Here is a 21,280-nt window from a genome sequence, read left to right as displayed (position 1 = left end):
GGTAATCTAGAAAAATCCCTGAATAAATCTCCTGTAGTACCTTGCTAGACCCAATAAGCTTTGGATTTCTGTCATAAAGGTTGGTTTTTTCCTATTATAGTACTACATCCACTTTGTAGAGATCCATTGCAATACCATTTGCCGACACTACGTGACCTAGAAATTTCACCTCATGTAACTAGAATTCACATTTGCTCAACTTAGCATAAAGCTTCTCCTCTTTAAAATTTGCAATACAATTCTCAAATGCTTAGCATGCTCTTCTTCATCAAACGAATAGATTAAGATACCATCTATGAGGACTATTGCAAACTTGTCCAAGTAAGGTCTAAAGATTTAGTTCATGTAACCTATAAAGATTGCTGACACATTTATTAGTCTGAAGGGAATAACAAGAAACTCATAATGCCCATATCTCATTCTGAAAGCAATCTTCAACACATTATCCATTTTCATTCTTAACTGGTGATAGCTAGATCTCAAGTCAGTCTTAAAGAACACTGCTGCTCCAGCCAACTGATCTAACAAATCATCAATTTAGGTTAATGGATACTTATTCTTGATTATCACCTTGTTTAGCTATTGGTAGTTTATACACAATCTCAAACTACCATCTTTCTTCTTAACAAATAGAACAAGTAAACCCTAAGGTGATATACTCGATCTAATTAACCCCTTATCAAATAACTCCTCTAACTGCTTCTTAAGCTCATTCAACTATGTTTGATATGGAGCCTTAGAGATTGGCTCGGTACTAAGTACCAAGTCAATAGAGAGCTCAAGCTCTCTCTAGTGGCAAACATGATACTTCATCTATAAATACCTTAAGAAACTTGTTGACAACTCCAATCTTGTCTAATGCATCATCATACACTTCTGTACTTAATAGAACACCATGAAGGCTTGGCATACTTCTTTTACTAATTGCTCCACTTGTATCGTTGATAGGAACTTGAAAGTCTTCGAAGTAGTCATAGGTACAGGTGGTGCAATTTTGTCATTCACTATAATCACTGTGTACACCATTAATGAAACTGTCTTCTTGTTACATTCTAAAGTTGCTCCATTGACAGATAACTAATCCATGCCAATTATCACATCAATTATCGACATGGGCAAATAGATTAAATCAACACTTGTGATTATCTCACTAAATTTCAACTCTACTTTCAATCAAGCCCAGCTAGTTTCCATTAAAGCACTAGTTGGCATAGACACATTCATCAAGAAAGGCATTTAAATCACATGTAGACTCAAGCTTTTCACACACTCATAAAAAACATACGAGTAAGTGGCATTAGAGTCAAACAAAGCAATAATTTATTGATTTCTTAAAGAAATCATACCTCAAATGAGCTTCGGGAAAGCTTCAGCCTCCTCTCTTGTCGTAGCAAACACATAATTAGGAATAGCAAACCTCTGATCAATGTTAAGAGCATTCTCCAGGCAATATCGAGCAATGTGCCTAGCCTTGTAGCACTTAAAACTAGTCCAACACTCCCCAGTATGGTGTCTATCATACTTGCTGCACTGTGGGGCTTTAATTGATCCAGCTATAATAGGAGCAGAATCATGTCTTGAGGCTTGACTTGGCCCAACCATATTCCTAGAGGCAATACTCCTCATCCGTAAACCTGTAGACTAAGAACCCTTCTGAAAGCTTCTTGCACCCAGGTGTCTGATTTTGGACAGACTGTCCGATCGAGTCTAAACTTATCCTATTAAAATAAGTTTTGTGTAGATGCTTGAATCACTCCAATTGAACATCTAATATGGAAACGGTGCGTAGTGAGAGTTCACCTGTTTAATTGCCATACGACAATAGATTTTGTTGTCATATATGTTGTGGCCAATTGTGTGCCATACCATGATGTATGGCATAGAGAAGAATAAAGCACGTTATTTTATACCACATGTCGTGGCATATGGTGGCTTAAGTCGTGGCACATGACATTTTTTTCAAGGGAAAACTGTTGTGCTTCATTAAGTCACAAAATTGCATTTGTGCTTCTGTTAGTCCTCTTATTTGAAGATATGTTTTACAAAGTCATGATCTCGCATTTTGAAAACAAATTAAGGGCTTTTACTCTAATATTATATTATAATTGTATTGCTATGTTTGTGATTGGAAATGGTAAAGTTTATTCGAGAAAAATTTAATTGTGATAAGTTAATATAATGTGTGATTATCGAGTTAATGAGTTGTATGGCTAGAAGGGCCTAATTGATGTGAATTATTGTAATTTTAGCCCTAACAGTAGGTCTAGATTGATAGCGGGCCACCTGGGCAAGGAAAGAGAAAGAAAAAGTAAAGGTTTACCTTTTGTGCCATGCGCCGCGGCGGAAGGTTGTGTGCGCCGTGGCACATGGTCAAAAATCTACTTTATTAGATATGTTTCTATGTGAAAATTAGAGAAGAGCAAAAGAAGAGAATGAAGAGCTCAACCAAAGCTCTGCTAGGGCACATTGTTGGATCACATTGAGGATAAATTGAAGCTCTTAAACACCTAAGGTAAACAATCTATGCCTTCTTCTTCCTTTCTCTCCCTCATTTATGGAGATTTAAGTTAGAGTTAGAGTTGAAATTTTTATTTTTGGTCTATAGGAGTATGGGTCTATTTTCATTGATTCAAATGGGTATAATGAGAGTTGTTTAAGGTATTGGAACACGACATTAATGGTTGTGAAAGTGGTTGGTTCATGGAAGTAATAAATATCCAAAAATTGACATAAATGAGGTAGTTGGGAGAGGTTTATGTTCATTAATGGTGGTTTGAAGAGTTGTTAATGATAATGTGCATTAATAGAACCTAGTGGACCCATTGTGTATGAATGGGTAGTGATTTAAAGATTGATAGAATAGAGTGTATGGAGATTTATGTTGGTAAATCCTTAAAAATAAGGCAATGATGGTATTAATTGCTTATGAATGTAGTGTGGTTTATTTGGCACCATTTAAGCTTAGGAGAAGCTTTGGAAGTGTTTTTGTGTAATGGGTAAACCTTTGACCTCTCAAAAGTTGAGGTAATCAGGGGAAACCTAACTCTATATAGTTAAATATTAATTAGTTATTTATTAAAAATGAGTTACTTGAGATATGATTTATATTTTAAACCCTTGATATAAATTTGGTTGCTGTTAATGTGAATGTGAAAATGCTATGTGCGCTCATATATATATATATATGAGAATAATGATGATGGTTTGAGAATAATATGTTATTATAATGTGTGATGTAAAATGATTGAGTGAGTGAGAAAAGTGAAATGAGTTATGATATGATTTGTGATTGAGTTGCATAATATGTGATAACATGCCTAGCACGATCATTGGTGGGAGTTTGCCTAGGGAGAGGAGTAAATTGATTTAAATCCATGTGGTATTAGTAGTGACTGTTAGAATCAGGAACTTTCCTTAGCACCGACCGTTAGAATTAGGAGGTAGCCCATATCTTATGGTTGATTTAGGATTGTCTCACTTGTTTTACAAGAGATTCAAACCTAATTAGTCTTCATTGATTCATAAGGAGGTTAGGTTAGAGGTACGACACCCCATGGTTGTTAGTATTAGGGAAAATTGGATTACACAAATAAGTGAGTTAACCCTGGCCCAGTAGCTCTTTACAAGTGAAAGGCTAGATTAGTCCATGAAGGACGTAGCCATGTGATAGCCACCGATTTTGTCTCAGAGGTAACAGGAGGGTATAAGGTTGGCATTTGATCATGCATATAAATTCAGCCACATGATTTTTAGTATTGTAGTCCGGCATGTGTTAGGGGCACATGGTTGGTATTATAGTGAACCCATGTTGTGCTTTACAAAATAACATGATTACATGTGTTTTGGGTTCGGTTACATGGTTGTTAGTTTTGTAAATCATGGCCAAGTTCCTCATATGTGTTATATAGTGTATTTGCCTGTTTGCATCTATTTACAATTAATATGCAACTATATAGATTAGGTGAAACTTAGTTATTAAGTGGTTGTACTCACCCCTCAATTCTCAATATTTTAGAGCCTAGCTCATCAGATCAGAGTCGGGAAAAAGCACTTCGAAGTGTAGGATTATGGTGAAATCCTACTTTAATGCCTCTTTACTTGTGTATTAATGTTGTGTAATTGCCAATTAGGTCACATATTATTGTTTTTGTACTACATGCATTATTACATTATATAACTTGTGTATTTTGTGCCCTGGGTTAATGAGTTTTGGTTCTAAACTTGTGGGTAGGGTCAAAATACTTATGCAAGTAGGAACATGTGAATTTTGAAAGATTTGGAATGAAAATGATGATTTTGTGCAACAATTTTTCTCCCTTTTGTGTTTTGTAAAAATCAGGGTTGAGTGGTGAATTTATAATATGTTTTTTTGATTATGTGTGGTGTATTGCAAGGATTTGCTAGAGTCCACTGAATGTGATTGGATAGTTGGTGTAGGCTTCTGGCATGTGAAGTTGAATTAGGACACTAAAGTTGTGAGATTTTTGTGAAAAAGTGGTAATATGTGCGAACACTGTATTTTGTATGGGTATTTTTTTAAAATTTAATAAAAACAATAATAAATAACCAAAAAAATATAAAAATATAAAAATAAAATTTAATCCTTTTTAGGATTATATTTTCATAAAAATAATTAATACGGTTTAATTTTATTTTAGATAATCTTTTGTTGGTTAGGATTTTGTTTCTTTTAGTTCATTAAAATAAAAAAAATAAAAACACAAAAATAAAATTTAATCCTTGTTTTAGGGTTATATTTTCAAAAAAATAATAATAATTTAACAAAATCAAAAAAATCTTGTTTAAATCTTTTAAAATCTCTCCCAAATTATCCTAATCATTCAAAATATTGGGAATCAATTTTGTGAGAATCAACTATTTTTTTATAAGAAATTCTTTCCTTAAATCTTGTTGCTTTCCATTAAAAAAAGAAGAAGAAGAAGAAGAAGAAAGATATTCTTGCATAGTTCAAAATTAATTTTTCTCTCTCTTAATTTAATTTTCAAATTTTAATTAACATAACATAAAAAAGAGCATTAAGCATAAAAAAAATAAATATGGGATGATCAGCGTTTCACCCACACACCTAAATGCTTGGCACCTTACAGGGAGAAACAAAAATGTATAGAGCAAGCCTTACAACAAAAGCAAGAATAGCAGAAGCAAAGAGCAAACATGAAGGTACAACAGCCCTAAACACACATGAAAATGCAAAAGAGGAAAAAGGTAGAAGTGAGTAGGCTCGGACCATACACGAGCGAAGGAAGCAAAAAACACAGTCACGCACACAGAAGGAGCACACACGAACACACGAAACACAGAAGCAGAACTAGACACACTAGTTGAAGCACACACATGAAAACACAACAGAAGGGGCAGTAAGCAACCATGATGTGCACACACAGACTTTCAGAGGGCAGAGAGAAAACACCAGCAAAAGAGAAATAGAACACAGCAAATGTAAAAAAGATATAGATGCATGTTATAGAAAAAGGCAAAAGCAGAGCATAAATGCAGCATGCACGCAAGTGGAAGGAAGAAAAGGAGGAAAGAGATGTGTACAGCAAAAGGGAAGCTTCAGCGATAAAGCACAGAAAAAAATTAGATCAAAATGAAGAGGAAAACTAGAGGAAGGAAAGAGTTGGGGATGGACAAGAAAACAAAAGAAAAATAGAGCACAGAGGGAGAGAAATGAAAATGTAGGAAAAAAAAAGAGAGAACAAGAATGAGAGAGAAAATTGAGATGAAGAGAAGAGGAAGATGACGAGAAAACTGAAAGCAAAAACAGAGCATCAAGACGAGAAGAAAATTGAGCAAGGAGAGAAGATAATTATGGATAGAAAGGAGGCTCCTTTGAAGTAGGAGCAAAAGCTAGAAGCTACTACTAAGGCCAAAGCTGATGCTGAAGCTAAAGAGAGGAAGTTGAAGGCTGCAAAACATAAAAAATGATCTGGCTCTGACTCAAATTTTGACAGTGACAATGAGTATAAGAAGTCCAGTAGAAGATCTCACAGGAAGCATAGGAAGCATTCTCACTCTATCTTGGGTGACCATGATAGAAGGAAAGAGAAGAAATCCAAGAGAAAGGCAAAGAAATGGTCCTCAGAATCTAGTGATGCTAGTAATGATGAATACGATAGTATCTTTGAGGAAGAGAGGAGAAGAAAGAAGAATGCATATCTGAAATCACAAGCTGCTCAGGTAATATTTGAATCATGTCATCTCCCTTAATTTGGATTCATTGATGAACATATATATATATATATATATATTGATAGATATTAAGAGTGTGGACTAATCCAGATGTATGTTTAGACATAAAAAAAATTAGAAATTAAATATTTTTTAATGTAGAATTTAGAACATACTTGAGAGGTGTCTGACAAAAAAAAAAAAGAGAGCCTGTGAAAATATTATTGATCATTTATGAGGTTGATTGTGGTTTGGAGCCTTGTCTATCATGATTATGATCTTGCTAAAAGTTTATGCCAAATCTGATTTTTTTAGAATATATCCTCAAGTCAAAATAATAGTGAATTATCAAATTAATTTATTCTTTCCATTGCCTTTATTTTATAAATTGTTTAGCTAACCATAATATTATGCACCGATTGCAAATGCAAATATTTTGATTATCTATTTGTCATGTGAGATTCTAAGAGTCTCTATAGGCATTTAGAATGATTTTATACCATGTAAATCAATAAGCTTCTATAGGTATAAGGATCAATCTTGTAGGTATTTATATGGGTTCCGAAGGCCCATTATTAAAATTAATTTTTTTATAATAAATATTTAAGTCCCACATGAGATTTCAAAAACTTTCATAAAGAATTAAATTAATTGCCTTATCGTGTAAGATAATAAATCCTCACAGATATCATGATTCACAATTTGTATATATTACATAAACAAATTTTTGTAAATAAAATAATAAACATTTTTTATAATATTAATTAAATAAATTAATAAATTATAATTATAATTATAATTATATTTTCTAATTAGATCTTTTGGTCACATGAGATTTCTGAAACTTCACAGACTTTTATAATAATAGTACTATTGCGTGAGTCAATAAGGCTTCGCAAGTATAACAATCAAGACTTCTATATTAAAAAATATGCATTACATAATTACGCATTAAACTATATTTAAAGTGAATATTAGTTAATTCTTTAATGTGAGACTTTGAATCTTTGCAGACATTTAGGATAATTTCGTATCATGTAAATCAATAAGGTTTCGTAGATATGAGAGCAAAACTTATATGTTAATATGGGTTCTAAAGGCCCATCATAAAAATTAACTCTCTTTTTTATAATCCAAATTAATAATTTATTTAAGTTCCTTATGAGATTTCAAGAATGTTTGTAGAGACTTAAATTAATCACATCATCATGTGGGATAATAAGTCTTCACAGATGTAGTGATTTTTAATTTTTATAATAAATAAATGATTTTTGTAAATAATCATATAATACACAATTTAGAAAATTAATTAACCAAATAATGTATTTAAATTGTAATCACATTTATCAACCATATCTTTTAGTCACGTGAGGTTTTTGAATCTCCGTAGATTTCTAAGATCATCGCATTATTGTATAAGTCAATAAAACTCTGCAGATATAACGATTAAGTTTTTTAAAATATATATATAAATTATATATTAAACCAATTAAATTAAAGATGTATTTAAATAAATTTAATTCTTTTATCGTGTAAGATTTTGAAATCTTCACAGATATTTAAGATAATTATATTACCGTATAAGCTAATAAGGCTTTGCAAGTATGATAATTAAGACTTTTTAAAAATATGTACATACATGCTTAAAAATTATTATTAATACTTAAAAATATACATAAGAATATAAATAAATAAATTAAGTTGCTAAATTCTTTTATCATGTAAGATTTTGAAATCTCCGCAGATATATAGAATAATTGTATTACCATATGAGCTAATAAGGTTCTACAGGTATTGCGATTATATTCTCGATCATAAAATATAAAAATAAAAATAAAAATAATTTTTAAACTCTTTTCTTTTCTTTATTTCAAAAATTCAAAAATTGAAAAAATAATTAAAATTAAATTACTTTTTGCAATTTAAAACACACATATCAAAATTTTAGAAGTTGATTTATTTGCAAAATGCTGAATTATTTTTAATTTATTTCTCTTCAAAAAAAAAATATTTTCACCAACAACTTTTTAGCCCGAACTACGTGGACTTTGATCTCCATCACAGGTTACGTAGGTTTCAAAGTCTAATTTTTAGTCAAGTCCTCCCTCGTAAATAAATAAATATTTCTCACTTAATTCTTATCATTTTTAAACACATGAATATAAAAAGGATAATTAAAATAATTTTAAAACCATATTAATATAGCATAACAAACTTCAGATAACCTTCTCACAAATGGGTGTTGTGGGGTGCCTAACACCTTTCCCACACTCAATCGACTCCCGAACCCATTCTCTGATTTCACAGACTGTAACATCTCGAAATTTTAAGACTCGAATTTATTTTAAAAAAATAAAATAAAATATCTATAATTAAATTAAAATTAAGAATAATTTGATAGAGGTCCAGAGTTTGAATTTTGTTAAGAAAAAGTTGGGTTTTATTTTATTTTTAATTATGGGAAAAATTATCAAAGTTAACCCGGGCTTTTGTGTTATAATAAAAAATATTGGGCCCTTTCTTGTAATTTTTCCCAAAGTCTTATATCAGCATTTTAAAGTGCAAATTAGATACAGAAATGCATAAATGAAACAAGGAAAGGAAACGCGAGAGAGAGAGAGAGAGAGAGAGGAAGAAGAGAGGAGAAAGAGACGGACTTAGGCTTGAATCTAGGAGGTTTTGCGACCGTTGCAAGCTCGGCTACGCAATAGGTAAACTCCTTACTTCAATCCTCTTCCTTCCCTCTTGATTTTCTTAAATTTTTGGAAGATAAAATTTTTAGATTTTGATCCCAAAGGTTTTATTCTTGTAAGCTTTTGTTTCTTTGGATCCTAGGGAGGATGTTTTGAGTTTCTATGTAGTGATCTATTGTTTTAAGTAGATAATTGGACGAAAAGAGGTGTTTTGGGTGCAAATTAAACTTTGAGAGATTGGGTTTTGCTCTTCAATAGTTTAAGCCTACTGATTTAGTTATAATTTTACTATTTGAACTCAATAAGATTTAAATTAAGGTTTGGTTTTCATTATAAGGGCTAACGGTAAAAGTTGGTGACACTAAGTGAAAGTTTTTAATTGATTAAAAATTATATGAATTGGAAACTAGCCTAATGATGGCTAATAAATGATTTTGATAGTTAAGTGATACTATGTGAATGGTTGGTTTAATATATGGACCATTAGGATAGATTATGACTCATTGACCCAAGTTGTGTGGTGTAAGTTATAGTCTTCATTAATGCTATTTGTCATGATAAGTGATATGGATCACTTATATGTTGTAGGAATTGTTGGTGAAACTTATTGAGAAATTAAGGAACAAGCCAAGTCCTATTTTGTAAAAGAGGAAACCCTTTTGGTATTAAAGGGTCGAGGTAACAGGGAAATTTATATTTCTTGTTACTTTATTTTAGCTATCTTTGAATAAATATTACTAGGTATCATGCATTACATGTTTTAAAAGATTAAATGTGCTTTATAAGAGGTTATGGGGTACTACTTTGATTATAGTGTAAATATGTTTTTCTAATTGTTTAACACCAATGTTTTTATGGAAACAAGATTTTGTTTGCATGTATTGTAATTATAAAGAATAGAAGTTGCACTTAAGGAAGTATAAATAAGTAAGGTACTTTATATAGGCTAAGTAACCGTTTAAGGGAGATTTATAAATGTTATACCACCTTAGAGTGTTGAAGTGGTCAATACTCGATAAAGGTAGACACGAATAAAAGGTATGATCTCGGTGGGAGTTCACCAATGAGAAGGTGTGGACCTTTGATATTCTATGGCATACTACCAGTACTCAGTGTTGCCTTACGTATTGTGGGCTCAGTGTACTAAAGTGGTTAGTATATTGAGTGTCGACACCTCTCAGTGGGAGAGGGAATCTGACATATGAAGTGTGAGGTTGAATGCCTAGGCCAAGGTAGCCCTCACATGGAGAGTAAGTCGGGCTGGCTTTGGGAGGGAGTTAGCTTTGACTGCTCAGGATTTACATCGAAGGGGCATAGGCGGTTCGGTAGATTACATCATGCCTTAGATTATGTTTTGTGCCTGTGGAGGTACAAGTAGGTATAAGGTTTACTTGCGAGTTAAAGAGTGCCAGGGGGCATTCTGTTGGTCATGAAAGGCCATACCGGCCTATGTCATGCATTCATACATTTTAAATGGTTAAATTATATACTATGTTGAATTTATTATTCGTTTATTGGATTATGGCTTACTTTGTAATAATTAATGTAGATTTCTCTGTTACTAAGACTGTGCTTGTCTCACCCCTTTCTTTTCAATATTTCCAGGTCCAGGTGAAGGAACCAGTGGAGGACGGGGAAAGGAGCATAGCTAAGGATTGTTTGTGAATTGTAAAGAACTGCAACTCCTTTCTTTTAAGCAAATCTATTGTAATGTATTTAGAATTAGGATGCCAGTAGAATGTGATTATGTATATGTGTGTGAGTGTGTGTGGATTATATGGCTTGTGCATGAATTTTTGTTTGCTTGTAGACTTGTGGCTAGGAAACTTGGCTATGGTGTGTGGTTTTGATGGATTTATTTAGTAGACCAAGTTTTCACTATAAGCAAATATTTATTTTGGTATATATGTGATTCCACAAGCAAATGCAAAGTGGTTGCATTGCAAATAGTGTGCTATGGGCAAACATACACCTTGGATAGAAAGAGTGGGTGCGTGGGCCCCACAGAGATCTCTGAGCCAAGTAAAGATGTTTAGCGTGTGTATTCATATGTGTATATGATATTTGGAATAGTTTTTGGCCACTTTTGTGTGATTTGTGCATTTTGAGGCTTTAGGGTCCATTTTGAGAAATGGCACCCGGGTGGTCAAATTTTGGTATAAAGGATTTTTCTATTGTTTAAATGTTCTATTAGGTGTTTTTAGTCCTATTTGACATGTCCAAAGTATTCTCACAGGTTTGTGACCATTAGGATGAGATTTGGATAATTTTGAAAATGGCTTTTACCAAAAATGTACTTTTGCATCCGGGTGTCCAAATCTTAATCTGACCGTTAGATTTCTCTAAAATTTGGGTCACAAGTAAAACTTTTTATAAGCTTCATGTGAGCTTTGGAATCACATCAATCGGGTACCGTACGAAGAAACGGCGTATTCCAAAATTTGGTTCAAAGGAGCTATCATGACAGCAAAAGACAGCACCAGTGATAATGTTACAACATGCACAAAATTTAATCCATCCGTTGGATCTTTCTAAAATTTGGTATGCTAATAGTAATATTTAAAATTGACATGTGGGATTTAGAATCGCTTCGATCAGAGGTCGGATGATGAAATGGTGCACTCTGGAAGTTAGTTTGGAGGTGTTGTCATGACAGCTATAAAAAATGACCAAACTTTTAACATGTCTAATTTTTAATCCGACCATTAGATCTTTTTGAAATTTGGTACACTTATAGTAACCTTATGTGACATGTGAGCTTTAAAATTTCTTTAATCAGTGATCGAATGACAGAACGGCGCCTCCCGGAAGTTGGCCTGGGAGGGTTGTCATGATAGCAATTTAATGCTATCATAACAGCATCTTTTTACCTCGCTTTCACCTAGATTGCTTTCGTGCCTATAGGTAAAACCTATAATTTTTTTATTTAAAAAAGGTTTTAAATGTTTACTTTGTAATCGTGTATTTGCTTAGTGATTTAAATGGTTTGTTTCCTAAGTTAGTTTTATAATTAACTCCTTAACCAAACTTAGTTTATTTGAATTGTGTGATTTTTGGATAACACTTGGGGCAAGTGTTACACAGACCATCTTTATCCTCCTTTAATTAGTTTCCAAAGATTTCCCTTAAAATTTTGATGGCGACTCCCCGTTCATCCAGTTCTGGCCGTGAAGGTCAAATCCTTTACTCACGCATCGTCCGCGTCGCATTTTTCGGGTATGACAATATAGGTTTTATTGTCCAACTTTTTATAGAAAAAGAATTTGAGTGTGAAACTAGTGCCATTAGCTAGAGCTAGGAGAAAGCTCTATGTAGATATCGAAACCACCTTAATTGAATGTCAGATGGAGATTTAGGATGCGTCAAAAATTTGCTCCCTGTGAATTGGTATTGTCATTTTTGTGCAATGCACCGTGGTGCATAGTGCCTCATGTCACGGCGCATGGTATAAAGAAGGATGAGCCACGACACATATGTCACAAGCTACAATACATGTGTTGTTTTCTACATAAAATCCAGTTTTGAGCTTTAAAACTCATGGTTTTGGGTTCCATTTGATTTTCAAATTTCTGCACTATTTTTAAATTCTGATTTGAACATAATAAGTATTAATAGAGATTTGAAATATTGAATTTGGGATTCCATTATAAATGATTTGAGTAATCTTCTTTTCATGAAACCTTGCGGCTTTGGAAATCCTTTGAGGGTTAATCCCTTGATTACCTTGATTTTAGAATTAAACATGGTTTAGTAAAGGAGACCTTACAAGTAGGGACTTTACAAAAATATACACAATTAATGGTATCCAGGGTCAATTATCTTATTAACTGAAAGCCAATTATAGCAATCAACTGCTATTCATGCTCTTTTCACATCCATTCTTATCTTTTATACCCAGTCACTACTTAATTCAGGTATTAACACACCCACTATCAAATTTGTTTTAGTTTTCTCTCTCTAAATTAGGGTAACTTGAGCCTATGGCTTCAAAGCTTTATCATTCAGATTTAAACTAGTCACAAAGCTTTAATTTAGTCCCAGAGAACCTTTCTATTACTATAGGGTAAGAATTCAACTCCTTAAAATTTCCAAATTTAATTTCTTACTAGTTTAAACTAAGAGAAAATAGGGTAGAATTAGAGGTTAAAGCAGTACCAAACTTACCTAATAGGTAACAGGTTAGAAATATCATCCTTGCTTCTGATATTGCTTGCCCTAACAGAGCTCCTCTCCTCTCTCCCCCTCTCATCCTTCTTTCTTTACTTACCTCTCTATTTCTCGAGCTAATACACGTCCTTATCTACTAAGTTTCTGCATCGTTAGCCACGGCACATCCAGCACTAATCGTGATGTGTGGCACAATGAGGAAACTCCTTATCGTGCTCATACGCTCTGCTTGACAATGTCGTCCTCCCACACTAATTTGTTCATATAACATCCCAAAGAGTCAAAATAACATTTCACCATTCCAACTCTAATCTCACATTAATTTACTAATTCACCCTTAATTAGTAGTAATGTAAGGATCAAAAATTTTAGGATGTTACATATCACATGCTGTGGTGCATGTGGTACACACTATGGCATATGACTAAATTTTTAACCTTATTTCTTTACTTTCTTACATAATTTGAGAGTGTTGAATGCAAACATTTGTCTTTCATTGTGCATTGCATATTGTGTAATTGTTTTCGAATGATTTTATCAAACAAAGTCTTAGGCCCAAACTTTTCAAATTGTTCTCTTGGTTTATAGTTTGTTGTAGTATTGTGATAATTTAGTTAATCTCTTTTTGTACCCAGATTAGTTTTAGAGAAAACAATTTGGTATAATGAGGGATTACAATATGGTATCAGATTCTCAAGTTTTGCATCAATTCTTTGCTATATTCATTCTCAGCTATGGCAACTTTTCATTATTTATTATACAAATCTTTCCCTTGTGCTCACTTTCTCTTATTATTTTACTCCTTATGAGGGGAGAAAAGGTATTTTATCATGAGAAGAGGTATTTGTGCTAGAAATGCTTATTCTAGACTAGTAAATAAGGAGGAATATGAGCTAGAAATACAACTAGCTAAGCCACTATTGAGAGATAGGTAGGATGAACTTCTTGAAGAATTAAGAAACATGATGGTGGATATAAGGCAAACTATTCAAGACCATGATACAATTTTAAGAGGTAGAGAAGAGGATAGAGTTGAAGGTCAAGAAAGACTGATACAAAAGGAAGCACAAAGCAGACTTGGACCATCTCAAGGTTTGGGTAATAGACTGGAGGTTTCTGGCACTGATCCATCAATAGATCAGGCTTGAAAGATGTTTGTTCAGTTTAACCCACTAACATTTGATGGTAGTATGAAGGAAGGGGAGGCTAAATTATGGATTGAGTGGTAAGAGACCATTTTTGAGGTTATGGTTTGTACATGAGAACAAAAAGTGATCCTAGCCACAGTTCAGTTAATAAGAACTGCAAAAAGATGGTGGGAATCTGTGAGACCTATAAGTGGTGCCGTCTGAATTGGGAAGAATTTAAAATAATTTTCTTTGACTAGTACTTCCTAGTCTCATTTGGAATAGAGAAAGAAGAGGAATTTCATGCATTCAGGCAGGGAGACCTGGATAAGGAAGAATTTATCTACAGATTTAATGACTTTTTTGTCTATTCCATATACCTCTAGCATAGTAATGATACGAAGTGGAAAGTTGAGAGATTATTAGAGAAGATGGGACCCGAAAACAAACAGCACATTGCCCTATTTGATGTGACGACCGATGAGGATATATGTCACAAGCTGCAAATAGCCACTGATAGAACACATTTGTTACACACTTGTCTATATCAATTAGGACTATTTATTAAGGTTTTATTAGTCAAAGTACACACACATTGCATTATATTTGAAAATTTGCCTAAGTGTCTAGGTTTTGTTCATTAGGGGTATTTTGGTCCAAAAAATGAACTTTTGGGAAAATATACAAGAAAAATTAAAAAGTGCATTTTATATCCAGAAGATGAGTGGTCAAATTATATTTTTAAATTTTATTTTATTTTAGGAGTAATTAAATAAAAAGTCAATACTTTCTTAAGTTTCCTAGTTTGACTTAGTTTTCAATTTACTTTTGTGTGAAAATTTTTAAATAATTTTATATAGCCTAGAACTTAGTTATTTTAATAAATTATCCCTTATAATTATGAATTTAATTTTTGGCTTTAATTATATTTTATAATGTCACATATTATTTAATTGAATTATGTGATTTATGTGACATAGGTGACATGTGACTTCTGCATCAATTAGGCAATTAAAGTCAACAATCCTTGAGGTCAAAGCTGAAGCAAGAGTCATGAATGGGATTTTATTTGATGGTTTAGATTAGTTAAAAATGTGGATGAAATATAAGACTAATTGGGCACACATTGAAATCATCTAGAAGCCAATAAGAGGGTGCCACCTTGTAAGTGTGATAAGGTTCTAATATTCCTTTTTATTTTCTCTTCTTGTTTTTAATTGAGCTTCAGTTGAGGGAAAACACTACAATTCATGCCATTTCACACATAATTGAGATCATTCACCTTATCTCATTCATCTCTTATATTTTCTCTTTTTAGTTCATAGTGTTGCTCATTTTCTCCCCTGTCTCTCTACACATATAGCACATCTAGCACCCATTTCTCTCACTTTTCACCATCAAATTCACTCAATTCTTTCATCATTCTCTTCTCTTCTCATGACTGACTAAACCTTAAGTACTAGAAGGAGATTTGAAACTCAATTCATCTAGTTCATGGAGGAATAAAAGTGTTCTTGATGTTTTCCAACCAGATCCTCCATGGAATTCTAAGAGAGAGTTGATGGAAGAAGAGCTTTGAAGTCTTCACTTAGCTAAGTTCAACTATTTCTTCATCTTGTTTCAATTTCATTAGAATACTATGATTAGGATTGATTGTAATTCAATTTGACTTTAGTTTTATGGTTGGTCATAATTATTGGTGTTGAAACAAGATTGTTGACTTGAATTTTATTTTCTTTTTTATTGGTGGAATTTTGTCCACCTTGTGACTTTACATTGTAATATGTGATTTCAGTTGGTGAATGTCTTATATTGACCTAGCATGTAATTATTGTTGGATAGGGATGCACAGTGAAAGATTAAAATTTTAAAGTCCCTATCTTGATATAGACTGAACGAACTCGTTTAAATCAAGGTAGATAGAAGAGTTACCTTTTAATTCTTTAAACTTGGCGCATATTTTCTTCAAGAGTTTGGATCTCGAGAGCTGACCATGCAGATCTGCTCTCTCAACCGGTATCCATGAATAGTTTTCTAACTCAAACAGTGTACTAGTGCTCCTAGCGTTCGTTCTTCTTTGAACATTATTTTTCCTTTCTATAGGGTGTTTTGTGGCTCTCAAAGTGTTTTTGCTGTCAGAACTTTTCTAACTCTTTCTTCCTTCATAAAGGACATTCCTATCTATATATGGTATATAGATAAAGGTTTTCGTCTTCTACTTAAAAAGCCCACGAAAACATAATTAAATTTATCTCATAAATTTAATCCATGATATCATATCTAATTCAAATTTATCTTATAAATTTAAATTATAAAACTGACATGATATTCTCCCATATCATGTTAGTTATTAAATTTAATCTATCATATGAAATTAAATTTAAAACTAACATAACATAATATAATATAATGTAATGTAATATATATCACATATACATATTATATTATATATATACAAATATATATATACATATATATTTTGAAAATATATATATATATATATATATATAATTTTATATATCATATACATATATCATGTCATATGAAATTGAAAATATATTATATATATTATATATTTAATTTTGAAAATGAATATATATATATATATAAATATATATATATATATATTTTGAAAAATATATGTATATATATATAATTATATTTTAAATTTATATTTCATATAAATATAAATATATATATATATATTTATCAAATAAATATTCAAATATATATATATATATATATATATATATCTAAAATTCATTCACCCTATATTACATTTATTGAATCTAGACATATTCTAGATTTAATGAACTTGGACATTATAGCTCGAGTTGAGCTATTCTTATGTGCGATCTTATAGGCCTATATAAAATTGGCAATAGGCTAATTACGCTATTAGCCCACAAGTCACAAGTGGCCTCTAGCAGGATATTGCAACTACCCAATTCACATGGGGATTGATGATCTAATGTAACCTATCATGCAACCATATCACATCCCTTTTGTCACTCGATATTTCGTTAAGTACAAGGCAGCATTGTCTTCTCCTACTTCTTTGCATATTTTTATATCACCTCTATCATTGATATCTCTGATAAGGTGGAAACGCCTGAGTATATGCTTGGTCTTTTGGTGTGACCTTGGCTCCTTACTCTATGCAATTGCACCACTATTGTCACAGAACAAGTTTATTGGATCTAAGATGCTAGGCACCACTCTTAGTTTAGCAATGAACTTCTTGATCCAAACGGCTTCCTTAGCTGTATCTGATGCTGCTATATACTTAGCTTCTGTTGTAGAATCAGCTGTTGTTCTCTGCTTTGAGCTCTTCCAGCTCACTGCCCCATCATTTAAGGTGAACACATATCCTGATTGCAATTTAAGGTCATCTTGGTCAATTTGAAAGCTTGCATCTATGTAACCTGTTACAATTGGCTTGTCATCCAATCCGCCATATACCAAGAATAAAACCTTAATTCTTCTTAAGTACTTTAGGATATTCTTGACAGCAGTCCAATGATCCTTTCTTGGATCTACTTGGTATCTGTCGGTCATACTTAAGGCAAATAAAACATTCGGTTGAGTTCACAGCATGGCATACATGATAGATCCAATTATCGAAGCATATGGAACCTTACTTATGTCATCTCACTAATTTCATGTACTAAGACACTGGCTTTTACTGAGATGAATGCCATAAGACATGGGGATGAAACCCCTCTTTGAATCTTGCACACTAAACCTATGCAGTATCTTGTCTATGTATATGTTTTGACTTAAGCCTGTCAGCTTTTTGGATCTATCTCTATAGATCTTAATCCTAAGGATATAAGTGGCTTCACCTAAGTCCTTCATAGAGAAAGATTTTTCTAACTAAGACTTGACATTCTGCAAGGTAGGAATGTCATTCCCAATGAGTATGATATCATCTACATATAGCACTAGAAATATAACTATATTGCCATTAACCCTTTTATAAACACAAGGTTCATCAATGTTTTGAATGAATTCAAATTCTTGATTACTTCATCAAAACGTTGATTCTAGCTTCGAGATGCTTGCTTCAATCTATAAATAGATCTTTAAAGCTTGCATACCTTTCTAGAGTCCTTTGGACGCATAAAACCTTCAGGTTGTGTCATGTACACTTCCTGAAGTAGACGTCCATTAAGGAATGCTATTTTAACATCCATCTACCATATTTCATACTCATAATATGCTGCAATAGTAAGGAGGATTCTGATTGATTTAGCCATTACGACCGGTGAAATGGTTTCATCATAGTCTATACCATGGGTTTGGGTGAATCCTTTTCTAACTAATTGTGCCTTGAAGACATTTTCTTTGCCATCTATGTCAGTTTTCTCCTTAAAAACCTACTTGTACCTAATGGTTTTTATTCCTTCAGGTGGATCGATTAAGGTCCATACCTTATTATCATACATGGATTGCATTTCAGACTTCATAGCATTTAGCCATTTCTCAGAATTTGGTCCCACTATGGCTTCTTGGTAAGTGGTTAGTTCATTGTGTTCAATGAGTAACACATCACGACATTCATTAATTAGAAATCCATATCTTTGAGGATGATACCATATTCTATCAGACCTTCGTGGACCTTGTGGTATTTGAGTAGGCTCATTTACTTCTTGTGAGTCTTCTTAGTTTTCCATCTGTGACTCTGTGCTATTTTGTGGTTCTTGAATTTTTTCAAGATGTATCTTGCTCCCACTAGTTCTTTTAGAGATAAATTCTCTTTCTAGAAAGATACCATTTGAAATTACAAACACTTTGTTATTAGTGGGATTGTAGACATAATATCACTTTGTTTCTTTAGGATACCCTACATAAAGGCACTTTGTGGATTTGAGTGCTAACTTGTCTAAGGCTTGTTTCTTAACATAAACCTCACCTCCCCAAATCTTGAGAAAAGATAAACTAGGTTTCTTCCTAGTCCATATCTCATATGGTGTCTTCTCAATTGCCTTAGATGGAACACGGTTCAATATGAATACAGTTATTTCTAGTACATGTCCTTAAAAGGATGGTGGAAGATCTGCTTGACTCATCATGGATCGAACTATATCTAATAGTGTTTGATTTCTCCGCTCAGAAACACCATTCCATTATGGTGTTGCTGGAGAAGTTAATTGGGAGACTATCCCACAACTCCTGAGATGATCAATGAATTCTTGGCTCAAATATTCACCTCCTCGATCAGATCAAAGAGTTTTGATAGTCTTGCCAAGTTAATTTTGTGCTTTATTTTGGAATACTTTGAACATTTCAAAAGATTCAGATCTGTGTTTTATTAGGTAGATGTATCCATATCTACTGTAGTCATCAATAAAGGTAATGAAGTACAGATAACCCCCTTTGGTAGTTATACTCATTGGTCTACATACATCTATATGTATAAGTCCTAATAAGTCATTAGACCTTTCATTATGCCTAGTAATAAATGCTTTTGTCATTTTTCCTAATAAACAAGATTCATAAGTGTCATAAGATTCAAAATCAAATAAGTTGAGAAGTCCATCTTGATGGAGCTTAGAAATGTGTTTCTCATTTATATAGCCGAGATGACAATGCCATAGGTAGGTTGCATTCAAATCATTCGATTTGATCCTTTTGTTACTTACGTTATAGATGTCTTTATTACTAGGATGCTCCAGATTTAAAGGATAATGACCAAAATGCAAATCACCATTAGCATAAAAAATGTCATTTCAATAAATAGAACATTTACCATTCCCAGTAATGGAAGTAAAACCTTCCTTATCTAAATAAGAAAGAGAAACAATGTTTTTACTCAAAGCAGGAACATAATAGCAATTGTTCAAAACTTACAAAAGCCCACTGGGTAAAAGTAATTCATAAGTGCCTACAGTTAAAGTAGCAACTCTTGCTCTGTTTTCAACTCGTAGGTCTACTTTGCCCTTCATCAACTTTCTACTCTTTCTAATACCCTGTGATAGGAAATTAGTCGCTTATCCTCAAAATTAAACTAAAGATAACCCTAATGTAATATAGGGTTAACCCTAGGTCATCTTCCAAGGAATGATTTTAAGTTTAATTGAAAGTTATCTAGTGAAATAAATCAACCAAAATTTATAGGAATTTAGTTACTTAGCTAATTATCTAAACTAATTACCTAATGTGCAAGTAATTAAAATGCTAGTGAAAGTGAGTGAAATGAACTTCCCTTTTCACAAGAGTGGAAGCTTAAAGATTAGTTGATTTTAGACTTATTATCTTCTCATGATTAGGCTAAGTTTAGCTCCCTTTCCTCTTGACTAAAGCTATCATGACTTGAAAAAATTATCTTAAGCCAATTAACCTAATTAGCTAACTTCCCTAGGTCTTAAATTAAAGTCCCTATTTTAATTAATCAATTGGTGTAAAAATTAGCCAAGTGATTCACTCAAAATATCCTCTTAACAGCCACATTCAAAACAATAATGTGAGTAACCATAAGATTATGTCAAGCTACTTAACAACATAAGCATTAACACCATAAGATTATGTAATATTAACACAAGTAATTCACTAATTGAAAAACACAAGATTATGTGCCAAACAAAGAGTGGCAAAATTCAGTCATAGCTGTCCAAGGAAGAAATTAAATGAAACAATCCTCTCTCTTTACATCAACATCAAATTCAAATTAGAATTTTCAAGCTAAGATGATTAAACCGTAGATTAAGGAATCTAACCATCTAGTAAAAGAGAAGAGGATAGGAAACAAAAGAACTTAGCCAATTTAAAGCTCAAGACTCATACTCCATCTTTATCTCTCTAGGATTCCACCAAGAAACTTAGCCAATCTTCATCATCTTCAATAGCCCTAAGTTGGAAGCTTGTCGATCGAAATTCGTGGAACTTGGGATGAAGAAAATGAGCTTAGAACCTTGTGAAATAAGAAGGGATGGAACGAAAATGAATAGAGGAAAGAATGGTGTGAGTTTTGTGGAGGTTTAGTGGCTGAAAATGGAGGTTAGGGTGCTAGAAAATGAAGAACAAAAGAGAAAAAATGAAGAATACTATGAACAAGAGAGAGAAAATGTGGAAGATGAATGAAATGAGTGTTGGATCTGA

The 21,280-nt window shown here is 32.7% G+C and overlaps 1 protein-coding gene across 1 annotated transcript; it reads left to right on the top strand.

The window, feature by feature from the left end:
• The first annotated feature begins 5,760 nt into the window (after positions 1-5,760).
• On the top strand, positions 5,761-17,585 carry LOC129286404 (uncharacterized). Its single transcript, XM_054922365.1, has 3 exons — positions 5,761-5,858; positions 5,976-6,201; positions 17,364-17,585. Exons 1-3 carry the CDS (start codon positions 5,761-5,763, stop codon positions 17,583-17,585), a joined length of 546 nt encoding a protein of 181 aa, XP_054778340.1.
• The last annotated feature ends 3,695 nt before the right edge of the window (positions 17,586-21,280 follow it).

The sequence above is a fragment of the Prosopis cineraria genome, unplaced genomic scaffold (genome assembly GCF_029017545.1).
Source record: "Prosopis cineraria cultivar Desert tree isolate PC_DT_omini unplaced genomic scaffold, ASM2901754v1 PC11, whole genome shotgun sequence".
NCBI classification, from domain to species: domain Eukaryota; kingdom Viridiplantae; phylum Streptophyta; class Magnoliopsida; order Fabales; family Fabaceae; genus Prosopis; species Prosopis cineraria.
Note: the sequence above shows the minus strand (reverse complement) of the source record. Positions and strands in the feature narration are given on the sequence as shown.

What these genes read in the sequence shown, in the direction of transcription:
- LOC129286404 (XM_054922365.1), top strand. Translation starts at nt 5,761, where the DNA reads ATGACGAGAAAACTGAAAGCAAAAACAGAGCATCAAGACGAGAAGAAA. An exon ending in AGAAAGGAGGCTCCTTTGAA is followed by an intron (nt 5,859 to 5,975) that starts GTAGGAGCAAAA and finishes AAATTTTGACAG; the next exon opens with TGACAATGAGTATAAGAAGT. An exon ending in TGAAATCACAAGCTGCTCAG is followed by an intron (nt 6,202 to 17,363) that starts GTAATATTTGAA and finishes CTATTGTCACAG; the next exon opens with AACAAGTTTATTGGATCTAA.